Source organism: Euwallacea fornicatus, chromosome 2 (genome assembly GCF_040115645.1).
Source record: "Euwallacea fornicatus isolate EFF26 chromosome 2, ASM4011564v1, whole genome shotgun sequence".
NCBI classification, from domain to species: domain Eukaryota; kingdom Metazoa; phylum Arthropoda; class Insecta; order Coleoptera; family Curculionidae; genus Euwallacea; species Euwallacea fornicatus.
The window spans coordinates 93,383-115,750 of NC_089542.1; the positions used below are offsets into that span (position 1 = coordinate 93,383).

The window sequence follows — 22,368 nt, forward strand, 5'->3', positions numbered from 1 at the left end:
AGGCCATCGGAGAAGAGGGGGCAGCGGGGGGGTTAACGGACGCTGTCCCTCGGGCTATACTGCCCGCGGAGATGAAAATGGGATCGGTAGGATCCCAGGGACCTGTGATGGCACAAAAGGCCGGAAATTGTGTCAAGGTGTCATCCATTTCTTTTTGGGTTAAAGTATAAATTTCATTTTTCTCGCAATTATTCTTTACTGAGTCGTTATTTTTGTTCATTTTAACTTCCATAATATGTAAAAGTGAGAGCCTCAAAAGTCCACTGTGGAACCATCTCATGATGCTAGGTCGAGATTTTAATTCCTCATAAAGAGTACAGATTCCAGCATTACATGAGGTTTATAAATATTAAATCTTACCATTATAGGAAACGCAAGTTCTGGTTTGCGCTAGCTTAATTCCTGTAGTTGTCAGGAAATCTCTCAAATTCTAATTAATTTTGTTTAAGAATCGTCAAAAATGTTCATAATCTAGTCTAATTAAACAAATTATTGTTTTTTTAACGTCAAATGTTACTTAAAAATGGAGAACCACTTTAATGACATTATTCGAATTAAACAAAAAATACTTTCAAGATTTTAAATTCTTAATGGCATTTTCTGGTTCTTCATTGAAACCTGAATTTTCTATATATGGCGAGGTTGTCAAACGTGTCCACAACAGTACATCGAGATTCTTGAATTAAATAAAAGAAACATTTTCTGTTCTTTACAAGGTCAATTTCTGTAATGGCGGTCCAGAAAATTCTTGAGCAAGGACAACCACGTTTTACACATTTTCTCAAGGTCATTTTGGTTGCTCAGGAATCTAAAAGTTGTCTCTGCAGTCAGTTTCAACTCTTAAGGATCTGCCCAATAATTTCCACGATCCAGTTTAAAAAGCAAATGTTCTATTTATGATCAATTCACTTAACTCAGAAATCCAGAAAAACCTACGGTAACGACCATCCACTTTGAAAAAATTTCATAACACTCAGAAATTGTAGTCAAGATCACAAAATAACAAATAGCAGTAGCAGTGCGGTAATTTAGATCGAAATTAAATCGATATCAATAGGGTAAGGTACTCATTAACGTTCTGCATCAGGAAAATCCGGTTTTATAGCGTATACATTTCGATATGCCATGGTGGCATCTCAAGGTGTTTCATTAAAAAATTTTACTTTTTCAGTACTTCGACACGCTTTATAGAGATTTTAGTTCCTCATGAGTGAGAGCAGATGGCGTTTTCGGCATTGTATTATTTATTTATAAACAATGTTTCTTACTGCTTAGTCTAACTGTATAATTTAGTTTTAGATTTGATCTGGAATTTAAATCTCAGATTTGACATATATTGATTATCTGACAAAATATCCTGTGTAACTGACTAAGCTTAATGACAAAGATGTTTGGACACACCCACGCGTTCAATTTTGGAAGTAGCTTGCAAATTGATGCTCTTGTGTAGTTTTAGTTGAAGTTTTAATTCATCATGACGTTTATAGATGACGTGCACGTTACAATGTGCTAACACATAAACAACGGTGTTGAAAACCGTTTTTAAGCTTGATGACAGTGAACTTCGTTGAGTTTCTCGATGTTTTTCTAACTCTTGAAGACAAAAGAAACTTGTGCCTTGAACATTACGTAATATAGTAGGCCCACGAATTCTATTTACCGTCCGATTTCTCCCCCGTCCCTCGACACCCCTGCAGTAGCCGCGGGCTGACCTCGCGCCTCGTGCGTGCGTGACGGCCACCTCCGCTCCAAGGGGGTAGAAGGGGGAAACTTCGCGGGGTTCGACGGACCGCGACATCTGCACACCGCGTGAGGGTGGCCCCCATCCCCTCTGACCCCCGCCCCCTTGCCCCGTCGTCGCCAATGACGACGATCGTCTTGCCAGGTTGTGACGACTTATACTGGACGATCATTCCTTTGTCTATGCGTGTAATTAATTATTCATCATTGTTAATATTTCATTATGTGATCAAACTTGGTAAATTTACTAAAGATAAATACCGTGAACAGTCTCGACCCGTAAATTCGCAATATTCGCCGTCACTGCCCAATGGCCATCCTCTGTCAAGCTGCCATCCCGTTTCCAAGAACAGGACGAGGCCCCGCGCCCCCTGCGAGGCCCCACCACCCACTACCCCCTCTGGAACGGTCCTCAGACCACCGTGCATGTTCCGTCGCTCCACTTATTTGATTATTGACCAATTGGGAGCTGAAGCGTTAAAGTGTGGGCCCAAGCTCCTCTTCCTACAACATATAAGTGTTAAATTTACTTATTGATTCAGAATAAAATATGCCCTCGGCTAAAAGGGATTGTCTGCCAATTTACCTCGGAGGTGCTACATTATGTATTTTAAACGGGATTTTACTTTAACCCTGGAAAACGGGTTTAGGTAATTTTCTGCAAAGTAAGCTCCCCGAAATTCCCCAAACTATTTCGGTTCGTTCGGATCGGGAGCTTGGAGCCGACCCGACCGTCCTAAAATCGCGCCCCGCGGGTTGCCGACAAGGGACACCGTCCGCTTCATCCCCCGACGTCCCCCGCGAGGCCCGCGAGTGTCCACTATCCCCGGCCGCCCATATCCCCAACCCTCAACCCCACGATTTACGGCCTCCGCGCTACACGGCGACGTAATTATTGACGGTCGAACCGCGTTGCCGGCGCCGACGGTCCTAAAAGGATCTTTCTAGATTCTAACCCCGCAAAAAAGTCCTTTTTTTGCCAGGGAGAGCGAACCCTTAGACAAAGAACGCGTTTTTTTACAGAGAAAATGCTTCGAGACTAAATAATTTTAAATGAAACTGAAAATGAACAAATGTGCTATTATAAAAAAAAAAACAAAGATACGGAGAACGATGAAATACGACATTAACCAAAAACAACCTGAAAAGCTTCCATAAGATAGTTTAGGTTAGTCTATGCATATAACATCCAAATATAATTTATATCTATAAATTTATTCTTAAAGTTCGTATGTCCCCTATCTAGAATACTTAAAACTTTGAAACAACTGAGAATAAATTTGACTTAAAGACTATTTTGTAGATTGCCTGAAATTCTTCTTAAAGTGTCGATAATTTTACAATAAATATCTTAGAAATTACAATTATTGATCGTTAATCGAAGCTTACTAAACTAGTAAAAAAAGCACTGTTTAAGGCATTTTTTCTATTTGTGAAACTTTTACACTAAAAATGCTTTGAGTGCTCAAAAGTCAAAACATTTAAGTTTTTGATTAACTGATCGCTCAGAAAATAAATTTTTCGTACGTTTAGAGTGAAAACAAATATATTTTCCTTATTAAAATAATTTATGGAACCACGGTTTTCTACACAATTCAAGTACTTCATTTCGCATGCGCATATCCTGACGCTATTCGCACGCCACCTATGAGTTTTCGTCAAGAGGTAGTAGTATTAACTAACTTTATTAAAATTTATTGCCATTTATTTAAGTACGGCACTGAGGTGTGAATTAAAGTTTTACGTTGTACATAAAACCTCTAATGCAATATCGTTTTTCCTTATGTTTCTTTCAAGCCGTTCTATCGCATCCTTCCTCAACCAATCCCGACGACACATTAAAATGTCGCTCGTGAATTATGACACAAAGCGGAAAACGCTTAGTTGGAAACAATTTAGGCAAAAACACCCTTCGTGTTGTGAGACTCCGTCCCCCATTTAAAGAATTATACACTTTAAAATTGTATTCACTCACCCCCGTAAAATGAACGTGCAACAAGTGTCAATAAAAATCGAATAATACAGGGATCGTGTAGGATAAACGGTATTTCATAAAGATAGGTCGTTAACTATTTAACAGTGGCGGAGGTAACAAATGACTTGACCTACGCTACTGTGTATAACTGGATAAAATATAATAGTGTAATGATTTTTATGCAAAAATTTTTGCAATAACGTATTTTCACAATAACGTTTTTAGATTTAAAAATTAGTTCAGAGACGTAGAGAGATTTAAAAACATGCATTTATCCACGATATAAGCAGGAATTTTTTGCTACTCTTAATAATTTTTTCACTATCAGAAGATCACAAAATACGATACTGTGTTGTAAGTAACTTGACAAATCGGAGATTTCAATGTAAGAATTTGGTTTCCGATTTTAAGTTTAAAAGCGCGGAGTCAGTGTGTTTCGCATGTGGACAGATGAACCAAGCATTTTCTCCTATTATCCAAAATGTTTTAATTTTCAAAAGACCGAAAATACGTCATGGGTCATTGGTATACAGTGGTGTATTTCTGGATGATATTGCCTATAGGCGAAAAGCGCGATATTTAAATGTATACCCGTTAATAATGTGACGAACAATCGTAGTTTAAGGGATTCTGTTGTTATGCAACTTTTCCGAATTGAACTTTTTAAGCGAACCTTTAAAAGTGCAGATGCGTACGAAATAGATTAGAAATATATGGAGATCAATTAGAGAAACCATCGTATTTTCTTCTAATTTTCAGCATGTAGTCATTGGTGAAAATTCCAAAATATACCACTATGCGATGGGTGATTTGGCAGTTTTAAAATTTCTGTAGAAGTTCGATTATAATTTCAGACTTTTCCGTCAAAATTGCACAGACGTACCTGGACTTGTACAAACACAAGCCGAAGCACCACTGCGTGATCGTCAATTTAGCGGAAATTCAGAGGCGTAGAGACAGTGTTTTAAAAATAAGCTGATTAATGGTAATAATGAGCATGTTAAATCATTTAGAAAATGTTGCAAGACCCAAGGCACGCCACTGTGCTGCGGATAATTTAGTTTGCCTGAGCATTTAATTTAATCTTGTTTCACCACAGCATTGTCCGCCCCGACTTCACTTTTATTATTTTATATGACTGAATATACATATATGAATAACTCGCTACCGAGAATAAAGGGCGCATATGCAAAATATAGCGCCCTCTCTTGAAAGAAATTGTTAAATAATCGTGCTGCGGCTAAGTGGCGCCACAAAAGACTCACTGAATGTGAAACTGAAATATCTAACCTACCCTCCAAATAATAATTTCAGTACCAGTTGCTTTGTTTAATTGTTCTTATTTATCATATCTTTTTCTCCCTAAATATTAAACGTGATACATCAGTCGATTTGGCTTTGCCAAATAGTGCTACATAAGATAAACCCAACTTTATAGGATAACATAATGGGTAACCAACTTCATGCTTAATGAAGGTTTTAAAGCTATAGCAGACTAACTGTGCATCTCTGTACTCACTAACTCAAATTAACATAATTAAGTTATTTGTAACCAAACTCGATTTTTTTTTATGCAATAAGCAAAGATTATCTTTCCATAAAACCGGAAAATTAGTTACAAATTCCACACAGAAAGCCGCTGTAAACGGATTATCTCGCTTTCGTTTTAAAGACAATTACACCCCCGAATGGGGTGTATTAATTTAAACTCGGATTCCCAGCTTGTTGATTATCATTGTTTGGCTTAATTGGCCTCTAATATCGGCAAATTTCGATTATGACTCGAGCAACGTAATCTGGTTTTACCAAGACTGATAACCACTTCGCTTAATAGCGAATAGAAATGTGATACTTTGCGGTTCAAGTAGCTGCAAGCTGAAACATGTTAATGCGCATGCGTAAATTTAAACCAAAAAACAAAATAAATCATTTTTCTTTACATGACTTCGCCATAATGTCAAGAAATATCTCCATTTTAAGTTTTGTTATTAATAATTGTTTGTCATTATTCTGTCGTGTTTTCTTTCAGCCACGACATCTTCATTCGCCCCACACCACTATTCTACGTCAATCAGGACATTCATTCGAAATTGCCACTGTTCTATGTTCGATTCTTATCGGTGCTGGATACGATGCATACGTTGTTTCCGGGTAAGTAAGTCTAGGAAGTTTTAACTAAAAAATTTAATAAATTCCCGCTGTGAATCTAAAATTTTTCGATCAGACAAACCAACTTCAGCTTCACTTTAAGACTATTTTACGAGGTTCTTCATAGATAGCGCTATAAGCAGTTTTGTCCATACCAATCTTGAATACTTTCCGGATTTTTCTGAAATCTTTTTTTGAAGTTTAGGTACGCCATTAAAGACGTAACAGAAAAGATCATGTGTCGTATCGATTGCCCCATTCCAATGATTAAAGACAAAAAAGAGGAGGAAGAAGTAGTGGAGGAAGACCAAAAATACAAAATAACTCCTACTAAGGATATGCAAAGTAAATTTCTGACCATGATGAAGCAGCGGGAATTGGATAAGATTCAGGCGGGAAAAGAGAAGTTTGCCGAAATTGAAAGGCAGAAAGTTTTAGTATGATCTGCAGACTTTAAATATTTCCCAGACTGAAATGTTGTTCTCTAGGAAGAGGAGAAGAGGCCTCCAGATGACCTGAAAGGGCAAAGAGTACACGCCTGGATATTTCTGGCAGCAGGTGTCAAGGAGATCACTAAAAGCTTTTTCATAGAACCTGGAACGGGCATGCCTCATAAGGTGACCAGTGATCTTTACTGTGGGATTGAGAGTATATGGAATAATGAAAATTACTGGGTATGCATCCAGCCTCTCTGTATTTTCAAGCCTAAAGAGGTTTGAAAACTAAAGGTAAATTTACAAGAGTGTTCCCATGATCTTGGAGCCCTGAGCTACGATTTGACTGACACGGAGAAGTGGGAGCATTTACTAATTAAAAAGCCTCTAGGCTTCAGGCACAAATTGAAAGTTGTAGAAATTGGGGAGGAGGAGGAAGAAAACGATGCTTTTTGGGATGAAAAGCACTTGGATATGCCTTATCCATGGTCTTTGAGAATTAGTATACCACACGATGGTAAGCTAATGTTAGATATAGGTCATCGGTTATTTTATCACCCTGAAGAAAAATTACTGTGTCACTCACAAATGAGTTGATTACAAATGCAGAGAAATTCGGCTGTCATTTTGATGTAACTAGTAATGTGTTATGAGGTAAATAAATTCATATGTGCAAAATGAAGCCAATTTGAACATACATTTAGAGAGATTTTCCTTTTTTAATTTGACCCAAAGATGATTCCCTTAATGTTGTGTCGTATATTTAACAATCACTCTGTATAATTGTTCAATCGTATTTACAAGTTAATCCAGTCAACGTGGCGCTATCTAACGACAGAAGCCTTCATTTTTGCTTTACATCAATATTTGAACTTCATTGCATTTTATAAATATTTTAGCAACATTTTTTCGTTAGATGGCACTGAACAGGGACTTCTTGTTTTCATGTCATCTTTTAATATTTTTCACACTTTTGACCTCTTTCTTAACCCTCTCTCCCTTCTTTTTACGATTTTTACATCTTTTTCCTTAGTTTTCGAACGCTGTTTTTCGGATGGTTTCATGGTAACCCAATACAAAAAAACCCTGGTGGAGGAATATGCCCCTTACGTTTGTCACGACGGTTTGATTGAAAAAATCGTACGCTATTCGGACTTTGCTTGCACTGCGGTTGAATCCGTGGAAGAAAAATTCAAAAACCGGCATGACAAGTTATACAGGAGCGTTTTTAACGCTAAGACCAACCTGCAAACTGAGTATTTTAGAGCAGGCAGAGAAGACAGCGTATTAAGTAGAGAAATATAATCAAAATCACTCAATTACTACACTACAACTCAGCCCGTTTTAGAACACGTTTATTACAAAAATAAAAATAGTCTTGACGCGAAAAGAACCATTTTCCTGGACAGCAAGACTCGTTTTGACGGTCTCTCGAAAATCGAAATATTGGACCATATTTGCAGTGAATATTATAGCGACAGAGACGATAAGTTATTAATAATTTTAAGAGCCTTTCTTTTTTTTAACAAGGTACTTTTAAGGCTCTCTTTCCGACAAATAATCTACGATCAAACCAAACCCTCAACTGAAGGCACCAAGGCGACCTCTACTAGCCGTCGACCAATTTTTGTATGTTGCTTTTGATTTCTCATTAAAGATTTAAAATAATTTCTTTGAAGAAAATTGTCCAAAAATTCCAGAGAAACGAGAAAATATCGCCCCATAAAGATATCAGCATTAGAGAGTTTAATATTCGAGGACGGAAAATTGCTCTACAGTATCAATATGGGAAGGACAATGTAACAGCTTCAACGAGGACATTTATTAAGCCTTCTTTGACGGAAATGAACGAAGGTGTGGTTTTCAGGTTAGATTTTATTTGTCAATCTTTCAGTATGGGTTTAAGATCAGAGGGTGAATATGCTCAGAAATTACAAATACATGGTTCAATTCCTTTTTAAGTAAATTGCATCAGGTAATATGTGAGAAAGAAAAAAATGTGTACTCAGTCCAGGTTAGCCTAAGATCGTTTCTTTTCTTTCCTTTTTCGCATGCCTTCAGCTCCGCTGTCTATCTATTCTATCTCCTCTTTGGAGCTGTTCGAATTTCTTTCTTGATTTAATACCCATCGAGTTTAAATTACTTCCATTTAGATGTCTCTCTTTCCCTGATTTGACGCTTCTCAAACCACTCTATTAATTTTCTGGACTTAAGCCCATGTGATTTGAATTTTCTTGCAGAAGTTTGAACTGTCTGGACATATTTTTAATACCTGCATGCATGTTTTTTAGTTGAGTTCTCGTTTAATTTAATCACTTTTTAATACCCAATCTTATCGTAAAACCCTAGTCCCAAGTTAACACATAGTTACCAAGCGGAAATAGACGCTAAACCACTAAGGCAACTTCAACTCTATCTCCTGCTACAACAACAGCTGAAAGATGATGAGGAAGTTATAGTATCCGTAAGAGACTTCGAAAACCAGGTAAGATTGCCCCTATTGACAATTCATAAAAGGACGATTTTTACTTTCCAGATATCAGACTTCCTTCTTCTTCGAGCACACGAAATGGCATTTTCTAAGCTGAGTGTGGACGTTTACGACCGAGAACACAATAAAGAATTCCGAAATGGAATGCTAGTTCAAGAGGAAATGCAGAGGATATGCAAAGAGAAAGAGATGGAAAAAGAAATAGACTATTTGTCTCCTTATCTAGCTCGCACAGGTAACCCTAGCAGTTTGACATTCCAGGAGGCGTTGGATATGAAACAGGCATGTCTAGAAGAATTTAAAGTTATGTTAATGAATAGGGCCCTTAACACTCAGCAGCAGTTTGAAAGGGTTAGTAAGAGACTGGAATATGACTACACAAATATGTGCCGAAAATTACATCGACAATCACTCAAACCTCTTAGTGAAGGGCAGCGTTGAATATTCTAATTTGACACATTTTTTTGTATTTTGACAGATGTCAAGTAAAATTGAGGATTTGCAAGCTTGGTATATGCAACGTCATGCAAATCTTACTACGGACGAAGAGGTCAGATATTTTGAAGAACTCAATGAGATGATTTTTTGTCTTCGAACGTTGGAAATTCGGCTTCTTAGATACAAGGAATTATCTTATTCCAAGTAGGTAACATTTTGAAATAATCTTTGTTACTGCTAATATTTGGTTGTTCCATTAATTCTTTAGGTCTTACACCAGTCATCAATATACTCTTGATGACCTGAAATTTGATAATATTTTTCCTTTTATGTTGCTTCTTGTCCCTTTTCTCCGATTCTATTATCAATGATATTGATCGATTATAATTATATTTCAGGTATGAAGCGATGCTACATTATGTCAACAATCACTCCATGCTGGATGTCCTACGTAGTTATAATACTAAATCAAACAACTCTTAATTTATAATTTATTGAGTAAATTTCATTGACATATTTATTCATATTCAATCAGGTTGTGGAATGTAAGGATGCAGGAATTACATAATTTCTGAATCTCAGGAGTAATTGATAATTATTACATATAATATTAGAGAATGGCATTGGAAAATAGATATGTAGCTAACTATCTTAAAACATCCAAAAGACGAAATTTGTAGAATTATATGCAAACAAATATACACCAAAACTTCCAGAAACTTTCAGATTGTCAAAGCAGTGGGACAAAAATCCAGATCTTCAGTTCAGATTTCATGACCGAAAACGAAAAACCTCTTAGTGCAATGTTTGGCTAAAGGTTTTTCAAATTATAATTTAATTTAAAATGAATATAGAAACTAAAAGAAAACTGACAATATTTAAATAATTAGATGATATTATCTGAACAAAATCAATATTTCCTTTCACTGTCGTCACTGGTTTTCTTAGAAACTATTAGATTAATTTTCAAGATGTAACCACATATACAATTGATGCTGTTCCTTACAATAGATATTTCCTCTCACGGTGTGACATTTGAATATTTAAACGTCTAAAGACAAATTTCTTCTAGAAAACAGTCTCTACGTCTTTTAAAACAATCCATAGAGTGAAACTCATAATTAAAGTGAAATACACAGCCAAAAGTTTCGAGAAATTGAATGTTAACTGCAAAAGAAATCTATAGAATGCCAAGTTCAATAGCTGAACGACCATGAGCCCATCTGGCCAATACAGTGGCCCTCATCGTCGAAGGTGGCCAAAGTCAGTCTATTCAATTTATTGGCTAAGGCTCCATAATTTGAGGAAAAGTTGTTGTTGGGGACAGAAGAATTGTGATTATCTGAATAAATAATTTTTCATTCAAAGTTTCATAGTTTATACGAAATAGAAAATGTTACCATTATCACTATTATTCTGACTGTCATAAGCCTTATTATCGACTTCATCGCTCGATTTCAATGTCAACTGGGACACGTAAGAGTTGATTAAAGTATCCATTAAAGTGGCTTGTTTCGAGAACACCTGCAACATCTTGGAGACTCTCGCTCCGTTTTCCACTACCCCGAACTGAACGAAAAGGCAAGGGAGACAGTCAGGATTGTTTTCCCTTGAGGGTTTACTGCAATCCCAGTTGAATTCTTCGTAGCGCAATCCTAATACTACTTGCTAAAAAATTATAATCAAAGACATGATGCCCTATTGTACGACGTTTTGCTTAATGCAACCCTCCTCAGAGAAAACAAGGTGTCTCATAGAAAACGTCGACTAAGAGAGAAATAATATTATAAAAGATTCTTACGCAATTTAAGTCATCGATAATGTATAATCCTCTAGCATTTATAGCGACCAAAACAGGAATGTCTTGATGGGTTAGAAGTGAAATCAATCCCCTCACTGGCTCCTCTATTTGCCCCTCAAAAAAAGCAGCTCTGGAAATGTTAAGTTAAACTTTTGTACCAATTTTTTTGTTTCATGTAGTTACCCATAAAATGGCAGAGACCAACAATACTCCAGGTACTTTTTAATCAGTTTTCTATTGGTAGCAGTGCTCGGAATGCGTTTAAATTGTTCCAAAAGTCGTACTTCTGCTGAATTTTTGCTGCTTATTGGTAGCCAAGTCCACGTGGGACTTTTTCTCACATGGGCTGGTAGGAACTTGGATTGTTCCTCTCTGAAGTAATGTGTGGTATGTGCCTGGAGACCATAAATAGTTCTTAGAGTTTGACGTTTGTTTCTAACTTATTAATTATTCTTGACTAGAAAAGGACGCATCAATAAAGAGGGAAACTAATATTAAACATGCAAACAGCTAAGTTATTAGCAGGTTTTAATACGTAAAATTGAGAGAACTGAAGAAGCTACTGTAGAAAGCTTTAGCACATCAACATTGGGGCTCTAATGAGCAAATGCTCCTGAGGTTATATAGGACGCTTATAAGAAGCAGACTAGATTATGATTCTTTTGTATACTCAAGGGCGTGTGAGACATACTTGAAATTGCTGAACCCAATACAAAACACAGCACTTAGAATTTCTTTGGGAGCATGCCGATCCAGTCCACTGGACACGCTTGCCTATGAAGCGCGTGAACTACCATTAAATCTGAGAAGGGAAAAACTGCTCGTATATTACTTTGTGCGCACTATGTCCTATCCAGGAAATCTTGCAGCAGCAATATTTAAAAATCAGCTCAGACCGGAGGAAACATGAAAACGGCCCTACTCCGTGCCTCAAATATTGCACAAGCTGTTAAAGAATACTAATTATCTATATATCCAAGGAATAAACATGGTTGAAACATCCCCATGGATGGAGGAACAGCCGGTAACGCCGGAGACACGGAGGTTCGATGGGGGAGTAGAGGCAGTAGAAAGCAGAACCTATTTTGCTAGAACCTTGGATGAGAGGTGGTAGAATATATGAACCCTTTCAAATACCAAACTGTCACGCATAGAGCCACTGACATGTACGGCAAAAGCCCTAGGTCTATCCAGAAGAAGTAATATAGTGATACGAAGATTGCATATTGGGCACACAAAAATAACTCATGATGACTTAATGAATAGAGAAGCGTCACCGCAATGTATCCATTGTAACAGCCGCATTACTGTACAGCATTTTTTAATGGATTGCCCACAGTATTCGAATAATAGAGTAATATATAGGATAGACGGTGATATCCAGGATATCCTTAGGATAGACTCCATAGCACAACAGGGAAAACTCATACAGTATATAAAAGCAATTGGACCCTATAATGATATATAACAAATAGGTGTTTGATATTTAATTTGATGATGTGATCCTTAGTGCCAATGGCCAGTAGTAGTCGAGACACTTAAATAAAAATTAAAAGAAAAAAACTTACAGGGTTTTCCGGGAAATCCAAAACTTTCAAATTTTAATTCAAATCAGAGACATTTCCATGGGAATTCTAAAAGTCTAATAACACTTTTTCAATTGAATATATTTAAAATTTTCAATGATGCGTCACTGGGACTTCTCAAGGAACTTTATAGGCATTTTCTCAAGAATCGTTCCACAATTTGTTAATTTCGAAGCAGGAGGAATTAAAATAACGTTAATTTCGTCAATGGAAAGCATGTCATTTCGACTGTAGTATTGGGTAAAAAAATCGTATCAAATGGATAAATAATAAAGTAATTAAACTGCTAATCAAGCTTACATTTTCCGGTAAAATAGAAGTTATTTCGGGCTTGGATTTGGGCATTCTGAAGAGAAGTATTTATCTTCTTATCTTAATAGGATTATAATAAAATTAAACATCAGATAACGACATAATATTTTAGGCGTTCAAAATAGATATTTACTCTAGATGCATGAAAATAATTTTGATTTCCCATTTATTGAACAACTCAATAATCTATAAATATATCTATAGATAAGTTGCCCATTATCAAAAGCATCAGCTCTATGCCCTTTTACCATTATAATGACAAACTAACAGGTAAATTACGCAAAGGACAGACAGTTAAATGCACTACTAAAATTGTAAGCAGAAAAATCAAAGGAAAATCAAAAGAAAACATTGATAGCCTCTAGAATTCTATAACATTCACATGACTGTCTGGCATGCGAGTTTACCTGTGAATTATAAGGACCTAGCTCTTCTCTAGCCTGGATTCCCCCCAACATAATCAGATGGGGGATCTCGGAAGGATATCTTCCATTCAAAATGTTATATTTACATTCCTCGTACAGAAGCTCTAAGATCTTTTGATCTCTTTAACCAAGATGAAAAAATATGTTTTATACCCAGTTCATGTACCAGAAATTTAATAGAAGAGTGGAAACTTACTTAATTTTCTCTTCCAGTTGCTTGGGGAAGAACATGTTCCTTTGAAAGACCAATTTTGGCTCATCTCTTTCTTTTCGGTTTGCAGAAGCATGCCCGTATTTCTCGATGAGATTTCTCCAGTTTTCCCGGATTTCGTAGGGTTTCGAGTACGCTTTCAGTTGGATCTCTATGAAAATATCAGTTTTTCGGCTCTCAAAAACAGTAGCAACTTTACCTAAAATAGGACTAATCATCCATAGAGTGAACACCTGTAAGGCTGTACTCTTGTTTAACCCTAATTCTTCACAGTTGACCAAAGCCTGGCAGATAAGCTCACAGGAGGCTGCAGGGGTATCTTCGATTTCCATCATAATAACCGTTTTATTGTGCAAATACACACACATTGGAATAACAACGCCCTCAAAGGGCTCGTTGATTGTTGGAGGGCTTTGGCGCGTGGAAGGTTCACTTATTGGGTTGCCATTGATCGTGCCTTTTATTATTTGACCTTAAAAGAAAAATTACCGTGAGCAATATAGCAATAGTTTTATGATAGAGTAAGAGAAACAACTAGGTCTTGTAAAGATAACGACGTTCGTACACGTAGATCAGCTTTTGCATAAAAACATTGATCGTGAAAACAGAATGGAAAGCAACGATCAGCTAAGCATAACGTGATATTAAAACAATTAGTGATCACAGAGGTTTAATGAAGCGATATAAATATATCCAGAATTGAGCGGTAACTGAGTTATTTCGCAACTGAATGGAAGGTCATGAAAGTGTTGTAAACACACTTCATCTGCGAATAAAAAAGGTATGAAACACTAAAAGAGAAAATTAGGATAATTTGATGTTCATTGGAAAGTGGAAAAGGAAAGAAAGTTGGCAAAAGAGGAGTTTATGAGAAGCGTAAGTTTGAGTTTTTATCTGGAAAAAAAATTAAAAGTAATTGTTTTTTGATAGGATTCTTCAAATTCTTCTAATTTTGGAAGCTGTATGTTCGGAGTCGTTGTCTTGGTGGAATACAAATGATTCCTACAGTCTCATTGTTTTGGCACTGATTAGCAAATCATGCACCAATATATCAATATATTTGAGGGCATCCATAATACCATTAATTAAAACCAAATTTTCAACAGCATTCCAAGATATACAGCTTCAAACAAGAACACTCCTTCCACCTTGCTTCACCATGGCTTTCTTGACATTGACGGTGTTAGTTCCCGAACCTATAAGGATTTTGTAACCGTTTAAAAAAGAATAAAGTTCTTTGTAAAAATAAAAGTTCTTCAGTTCTAAACAAAATTGAATCTAGATAAATAATAATTTCGCCATGGTTGACTCATATTGCGTACGCAAATTACGAAGTTTTAATGAACAAGTAGCTTTTTAAAAAGAAAATAATCAAAAATTTTTAATAAACTACTTTAATGCAGAACGACGTCAGTTTAGAAATAATCGTCGAAATCTATTTCACCTATTTATATTCCTATAAAATGCACTATAAGCATGAACAATTTCTAATGCGTAATTGGGTCCTATAACTTACTAAAAACAGTTTCTTTAGTTTAACAATTACCCTATTTTTTAAAATATGCAAAATTTGTCATATAACTCGTACTAAAATGATTCACGTGTATATAAAAAGGGAAATATTTCTTGTAATTCTCCACGATGCTCGTACTGCAGTAGCACCTTTGCCGTTTACAAGTAAAGTCGATCGGTTAGTGCATTTTTGTTTTGTTAATCCCAATACCCACTAAATATACTTATAATTTCCAACCGTTGAGTATCTTTGGTCTACCTAAACGTGGCTTGTTTAGAACCATACCCTTTTCTTAATATGAATGAGTGATAACTGAGATGCGATTTTTCTATAACTTAAATTTTGTAAATTGTTACTAATTAATTATTGGTGGTGGTTGTTCATTTGTTGTGTATTCTTCCTGGGGTGATTCAGCCATGTTGTGACGATGACACGGCCAACTATGCGACTGGCGATGTGTAATCTCTACGATCTGGCACTTTTGGTAAATTATTCTATTTGCACGCGAAGTGAAATAAAGACGTGAAGTAGAGATCCGGCGTTTTATTTCGTTTAAGTTGTAACGAATTTTCGGAATATTGACCAACTAATCATAACATAAAACAAAAAATAAACGAAACGTCATGGGAGAATACATCATGGCCATCTAGATCCATTGTACCTATATTTAAAGATGTTAATTACAGTAAATAAACTTTACAATCATCCTACGCAAATGTGGCAATACTTCTTTGACCTAATAACTATTGTTAATGTATATTTTTTAATCGATTTAATTGACCTATTGATTTTTATTGTAAAATAAATAATTGAAAATATCTAAACTAGTTTTTTGAAAAAATACGTTAGAATTTTTGTTATATTTGAAAAATCAAGGGTGTACCAATACTTTTTTGATACACTGTATTATTCTGTGCAAAGATGCATGGCGCGATGAAAAAGTGAAGCCCATATGGATCCGGCGAGGAAAGACTATATCAAAACCGCCCCTAAGCGTGTGAACATCATCCTTCCTTATCATTTTTAGAGAGCAGTTATGATGCAAGTATAAAATTTGGAGGTTTGTTCTTTCGTGTAATATTTTTTACACCTATTGTGCGAAATATAGTATTTTTTAAATTTTAATTTATGTGTAGGGTTCAGTTATGCCGATGTCCCTTTTGCTACAATCTTCTTCGCTCCTGCTTTGATACCGTTAACTTCTATGAGACTCCAATTTTAATAATAATAATTCGCATTAATACTATTAATAAACAACTTCCAAAGGGGCAATGTAACTCCTTATCAGCCACCCAATATGGGGGCACATGTAATTAAAAAATACCTCATCGATATCCAGGACAGGATGGTAATAACCTAAAGACAATCGGGGCGTAAAAAAATACGATACTAAATTGATCGGCAAACAAAACAGACAGAAGGCTGCACGTTATCAACGGGTGCCATATTAGCCCTTTTAGGCTATTTACTATCACCCAGCGCTTTATCTCTTGACACACAGTTATTTCGATTTGAGTGATGGCCGTTATCACCACCTTTATTAAGTGAAGTATTATCCATTTTTGGACGCAAAAAGAAATTGATAGAATATGGTATTATAATGTTCGTTGAGTCAGATAACACTGCGAATCATGTGTCGAATATGGGCAACAGCTTTCTCACCGCAACGGAACTCGAAGACCCAGAAGTCAATACGTATTTGAGCGTATACGATTATGTGATTCCGGTGGTGGCCACATTCATTATTCTCATTAATTTAAGTGTGGTGGTTTCCAGTGGGTTGTTAATTCAAAAAAGTGAGTAAAAGTTCGCTTTTTTTAAAGAATTTGTCTTAAGAATTTTCAAAGTTGTCTCTCAGAGTAGATCTGTTCAATCTCCAAAGGCGCCTTAAAATTTCCAAACCATTTTACCTATTTATTTATTTTTATCCACCTCACTAACATTTATACAAAATTCTCAATTGTTCCAATGACTAGAAACCATCAAAATTTTGTTTTGTATATAAATCCTAAAATATTTTATTGAGACACTATACAATTTTTCCGTTTTTGATCTATTCAAGCTTAGTTTGTGAGTTGTTAGGGGCCAAATAGGAATTAGTTCAATATTTCTACATAAAACTGTTATAGTTGGCGACCTAACCTAATTTTGACATTTATGGATATGTAGAAACATTTTTCCTACAGATGTTGCAGTACCTACCTGATCGATTCCCGAGATTTAATATGAGTACTTTTCTACATTGGTCATCTCCCACAGTTTCATGTGCGAAATTTCCTCTCCTTTAACAAATTTCTTTGACCTAATTGACAAACAAGACTAAATTGAGGACCTTCAATTTTATTTGCGCCCGGTTTCATGGCTGCACTTCTAATCGAACACAGTCCAACATGGGGTCAAAAATTTAACATGGAAATCCCTATGTTTTGGATTGAAAAACGTACTTTATACGTTTAAGCCATGCAAAAGTCATAAAAATCAATAGAGAGGTAGCCGATTTGAATTTCTTGCGTTGCCATGGCAGAAAATTACGAAATTTCGATGAATTTGTTCAAACGGTTTAGTTGTAATTTAAGATTTTAACAAGTTTACTAAAAATTGTAATTGTTAATTTTAATATGAACATAAAAATAAAGTTTAATTAAAAATTTATAATTTATATTTGGTACCGGTCAATACACCACTGCACTGCACAAAACGTTTACTTAAACTCAATTTGAACTTTATCCAGGTTTACACCAAATTTAAAAGTACGATTTTTACCCGTCTTCAACTGGGCACAATTTTTACACCTATTAGGTTTTTAATGAATAAAGCTTTATCTTCATACATGCTTTACTGAATTTTTCCCACATTTTTATTCACAATTTGAAAAATGATCGCCTTTTTGAATAGGGCACCCAGTATACTTTAAGGTTTTTACAACAACCAGGAAGTACAAAATTGTTCCTGATATATGTCACTACAATCAACAGCTATCATGAGAATTAGTTGAATTTATTTCTCAAGTTTTTTTAAGACACCCTATATATATTTACGTTTTTAATAAGATTTTTTAGTCTTTAGCTCCTTACATCGATTTCTAACCACACTTCGCTCATTAAAGGTAAACCACAACAATTTCAGGAGTTTTTCGTTTTTTGATCAAAAGAAAAATTATTAATTAAAACGTGCATCTGGTTTTTTCAAATTAGAAACGCTTTTTCTCAATTTGGAATAAAAATCAATTTTACGAAGTGCAAAAAAATTTGCAACAGCAATGGATCAGAAATCAGTAACATCTTATGTTAGGTTTAATCTAATCTATTAAAGTATCTGAAAGAACATTCTGTTGGATTTGTTAAATTACAAATCTATGTAAAAAACTGGAATCTAAATAATAATAGATTAATAATTTCGGCATGATTGACTCATATTGTATACGCACCAAGATGGTTCAAGTGTATATAAAGGGAAATATTTCTTGTAATCTTTCACGATGCTCGTACTGCAGTAGCACCTTTGCCGTTTACAAGTAAAGTCGATTGGTTAGTGCATTTTTGTTTTGTTAATCCCAATTTTCACTAAATATACTCATAATTGACGACACATTGAAATATTTTTTTAATTCTCATTGTTATGACTCCAAACTCTTACGCAGGAAAAAGATCAGTGGCATAGGTGCTCTATTTTTGAAAAATCTAGTTGATTTAAAGCAATTAAAAATGCATCAAATCTGGGATTTTCACACCCCTGAATACGTTTAAGCTAGTTTGAATTGAAAATTTCTAAGGAGATTTTCATTTCTTTAAAAATATTTCAGGGACGCTTGTATTTCCAAAAACGTTCCTCATATTTTTTTAATTAGAAATAATGGCATTTTGTATATGGAAATTTTGTTTTGTTAGATTTAATACATGTGAATTCAAATTTTTAGACCAAAACGATTAAGTATTTGATCTTCCAGATATGTGAAGGTATCAACTTTATTAAAATCAGGATTACTTTTATATTTACCCTCGTTTTTTTCCAGAACGAATGACTAATAAATAATAAATGAGAATGAATACTGCAGTTTACCAAAAAATAATTTATTTTTAAAACTAGTGCTTATGACGTTAATCTATAAGTCATAATTAGTGAAGTTTATCTAACTAAATGTTAGTAAAATTTTTTTTAAATTGTTTTCAGAAGTGGAACCAAGATTCACATATCTTTTCCTGGGAAATGTGGCAATGACAGACATGATAACTGGATTATCTGTTCTATTTGGACAGTATTACCCCAGGAACCACAGAAATCATAGCATTTGTGCTATTCAAATGGGTTAGTAACATATCTATGTAAAATAATTTTCAAAAAGAAATATTGGTAGTTGATGCTAAAAAGTGTATCTATAAAGTTGTATGGCATTGGTTGCTCTATCACTTCATGCAATTTCACAGATTATAACAAAATCTTGAAAATTAAATTTATAAACATGAATTCTAGGCATGATAGTATCAAGCACCATCTCCTCAATATACTCTGTGGGTCTACTTGGAGTAGATAGATTCCTCTACATAGTCTATGGCATTAAATACTGCAAACTGATAAACACGTTCCGAGTACGAGGTGTCATCGGCATGACTTGGTTCATGGGTAAGACATTAGCCATAAATATTTCTCGATATACTAGACGTTTTCAATGTCGTCGCATTTAAATTGTCTAGCTACTTAATTATAATAAATCAATTATGTGACAGAACTACATATAAGAAAATTTCATAGTTCATCACAAGTTAACTTTGGAAAGCGCGCAGGCCAAGAAGCTACCCAGTATGCATATACCATATACTGTATAATATGTAATTCTTAAAACAAATACTGCAACTACAAAAACACTTCACTAGAATGATAAATGTTATAATATAGTATAATACTTTCTTACAGCCCTGATCATTGGATTTTTGCCCCTCATGGGTTGGGCTGGTGACACCAAAGATGGTCAGGTATGCTGGTTCATAGTGGTAGCTCCTGATCCATTAATAATCCTGACAGTCTCAATAGGCTTAATACCCATAATCTTAGTAATGATCCTCTACTCTATAATCCTCTATCACGCAATAGCCAACATCAAAAAAATTAAATACTCAGTCTCCACCGTAAATAACATCTCTGAACAAGTGGAGTGCAAAGAGTGTATGAGGGTCTTCAGAGGCAACACAGAACTTTCGATAATAATAAAGAAGACTTCTGGTCGAAGAAAAGAACAGCAGAATCAATTCCCAAATAAATGGAAAGCTGTGAAAATTGTACTTTTTACCACAATGAGCTTTTTGCTCACATGGTCGCCATATTTTATCGCTTGCGTTATTTACGTGGCAGATAATTGCAACTATGGTGAACTTACTGAAACGTGCAAACAATTGAGATTGCTCATTGCAAGCCCTTTAAGCATATTGGGCTTTAGCAATAGTCTCATCAATCCACTGATTTATGCCTGGTGGCATAATGGTTTCAGGAGCTACATTAGAAAAAGGCTTAAAATGTGTTGCAGGTAAAGTGCGTTTTTCAGAATACATCAAGTGAAATTCAATAGGAATTGTGATTATTGGGCAATGAAAAGATATGCATAATAAAAAAATGACTTACTACTATGATTGTCATTTATCTCCTCGTAAATAAGCTCCTTTTTTCCATCAGGCCCTATGAATAAGTTGTCATTGTTCCATTGAGACTGCATTGCATTGTAGTTTTTAATGTCATGACAATAAGATACATCATTGGAGTAGGATGTGGTCACTGAAGGACCTCTTGTTGACACTAATTTGATAGTAATAAAATTTAACCCTTATATTTTCACTAATAGAACTTGAGCTTAAAATGCAGAATGGTCTACAACTTCTTCAATTTTTAAAGCAATTGTAAGCCATTGTGAAGAATTCTGAATTCATTAAGACTAATAACACCAAGACTGAACAAAAAACTGTCACCTACTCTGTTTATTGTCATTAAAATCATCCCCGAATCTTTCCTTGTTATTTTCTTGTCCACTTAAAGGTTTCTCAGTATTCCATTGGGTTTGCAGAGTAGCATATTTTTTAACTGGATCTTGACAGTAACTGTAAAAAAAAACAAATTTTAATAAGTTTTTTGATTGTTATATCTAAGAAAATATTTTGAATTGAGGCCTAATACAATAATTTTTAGAAAATAAGTGTATAAGTAATTTTCAAAAATTTTGCCATGAAGTTGGTTGGATTTTCCTCTTTATGCAAATATTTTGACTCCCTTGCAAAATATAGCATCTTCAGTATGATCCTGACTTCCACAAAATTGTATGGAAACTAACAGATTATAAAGAAGTTTTACAAGGAGATTTAAACAAGATTTTACTTAGATAGGTGGTGAGATAAATAATCTGAATATACTAAGAGATGTCCAGTAAGACACAATGAACTTCTTACATTGAGTGGTTCATAATAAACTTTAGATTGCAGTGAAGGACTGTTACTAGTCAACTGAATCCAATACAATACAATCTATCCATATTAAAATTCAATGATTTACACAGGTAGGTACTACATTAAATATGCATCTTTTACAAGCAAAGAAACAATACTATATTTAGAATCAAAATAAAATACACTTTTACCTGTATTGATCGTTAATGTACTCATTATCTTGGCAATTATATAGCCTGTTTCTTACTGGAAATTCCACAGGGATCACAGTTACATTGTAATTATTTGATTGGATGATTATTTGCTGACCATCTTTATTATCTTTATTATTTCTGTTATCCATTTTAAAGTAACTATTTTATGAGCGTAACATGGGTTTCCGGCGCTGAAACACTGAAACCGAAGCGTGTATTTTGGTTTTAAATCAATAAGGAAATGTATCCAGAAATATTTTAATCAATAGTAAGAAGAGATGTGTGAAATTGACTTATTTTTGTCTGTAGATATAGGTGGGAAGGGTAGGAACGTCCATGAGAATGAGAATAAACAAAGCACTACAATTTTAATAATTATTGAGTTTTGTTGCATTTATTGTTGGATTTATTAGTGATTTTCTTTAATATTTTTCCTTCAATATTCGAAAACTTAAGAAGTCTTGTTTATAAACAAATGAAAATTGACACACTACAGTGTTGCCATGTACTCTTGTGAATAAACAAAATAATAATATTATAAGTTTTGGGAATGTTTCTACCTGTGTCATTTGCAAGCGAGAAAGGAAGACAAAACTGTTTTGCTACTAATGATAGTTGAAAATATTCCTATATCCAAAACATGAGTAACACTGCTTAACCTATTTCACTGTTAAC

The 22,368-nt window shown here is 34.9% G+C and overlaps 3 protein-coding genes and 1 long non-coding RNA gene across 5 annotated transcripts in view; 2 read left to right on the forward strand and 2 right to left on the reverse strand.

The window, feature by feature from the left end:
• lobo (lost boys) overlaps positions 1-10,593 on the forward strand; it is a 44,278-nt gene extending 33,685 nt beyond the window's left edge. The window contains exons 3-14 of the mRNA XM_066301521.1: positions 5,745-5,866; positions 6,069-6,300; positions 6,352-6,537; positions 6,592-6,814; positions 7,331-7,588; positions 7,646-7,787; positions 7,839-7,926; positions 7,977-8,164; positions 8,647-8,782; positions 8,834-9,139; positions 9,267-9,430; positions 9,625-10,593. Coding sequence (XP_066157618.1) covers positions 5,745-5,866; positions 6,069-6,300; positions 6,352-6,537; positions 6,592-6,814; positions 7,331-7,588; positions 7,646-7,787; positions 7,839-7,926; positions 7,977-8,164; positions 8,647-8,782; positions 8,834-9,139; positions 9,267-9,430; positions 9,625-9,709 — 2,130 coding nt within the window. The 3' untranslated portion in view covers positions 9,710-10,593. The remainder of the gene's footprint in view (positions 1-5,744; positions 5,867-6,068; positions 6,301-6,351; positions 6,538-6,591; positions 6,815-7,330; positions 7,589-7,645; positions 7,788-7,838; positions 7,927-7,976; positions 8,165-8,646; positions 8,783-8,833; positions 9,140-9,266; positions 9,431-9,624) is intronic.
• Positions 9,710-22,153, reverse strand: Bili (FERM domain-containing protein 8 Bili). Of its 2 annotated transcripts, none has more exons than XM_066301542.1 (10): positions 21,691-22,153; positions 21,033-21,157; positions 20,688-20,858; positions 13,761-14,033; positions 13,547-13,712; positions 13,333-13,471; positions 11,211-11,422; positions 11,028-11,157; positions 10,627-10,894; positions 9,710-10,568 (listed from the first exon to the last, which is right to left on the reverse strand). In XM_066301542.1, the coding sequence occupies exons 1-10, from the start codon at positions 21,840-21,842 to the stop codon at positions 10,423-10,425; spliced, it is 1,782 nt and encodes a 593-aa protein (XP_066157639.1). In that variant the 5' UTR covers positions 21,843-22,153; the 3' UTR covers positions 9,710-10,422. The 2 variants fall into 2 exon arrangements, with proteins under 2 accessions (XP_066157639.1, XP_066157640.1); XM_066301543.1 differs by lacking the exon at positions 21,691-22,153 and adding an exon at positions 21,503-21,620.
• LOC136350054 (glucose-dependent insulinotropic receptor-like) lies at positions 16,558-20,689 on the forward strand. Its single transcript, XM_066301577.1, has 4 exons — positions 16,558-16,870; positions 19,245-19,379; positions 19,545-19,694; positions 19,986-20,689. Exons 1-4 carry the CDS (start codon positions 16,675-16,677, stop codon positions 20,594-20,596), a joined length of 1,092 nt encoding a protein of 363 aa, XP_066157674.1. The 5' UTR covers positions 16,558-16,674; the 3' UTR covers positions 20,597-20,689.
• LOC136350118 (uncharacterized) lies at positions 19,129-20,063 on the reverse strand. Its single transcript, XR_010734079.1, has 2 exons — positions 19,984-20,063; positions 19,129-19,925 (listed from the first exon to the last, which is right to left on the reverse strand). It is a non-coding gene; the product is annotated as an uncharacterized lncRNA (long non-coding RNA).
• Positions 22,154-22,368: the final 215 nt, after the last annotated feature.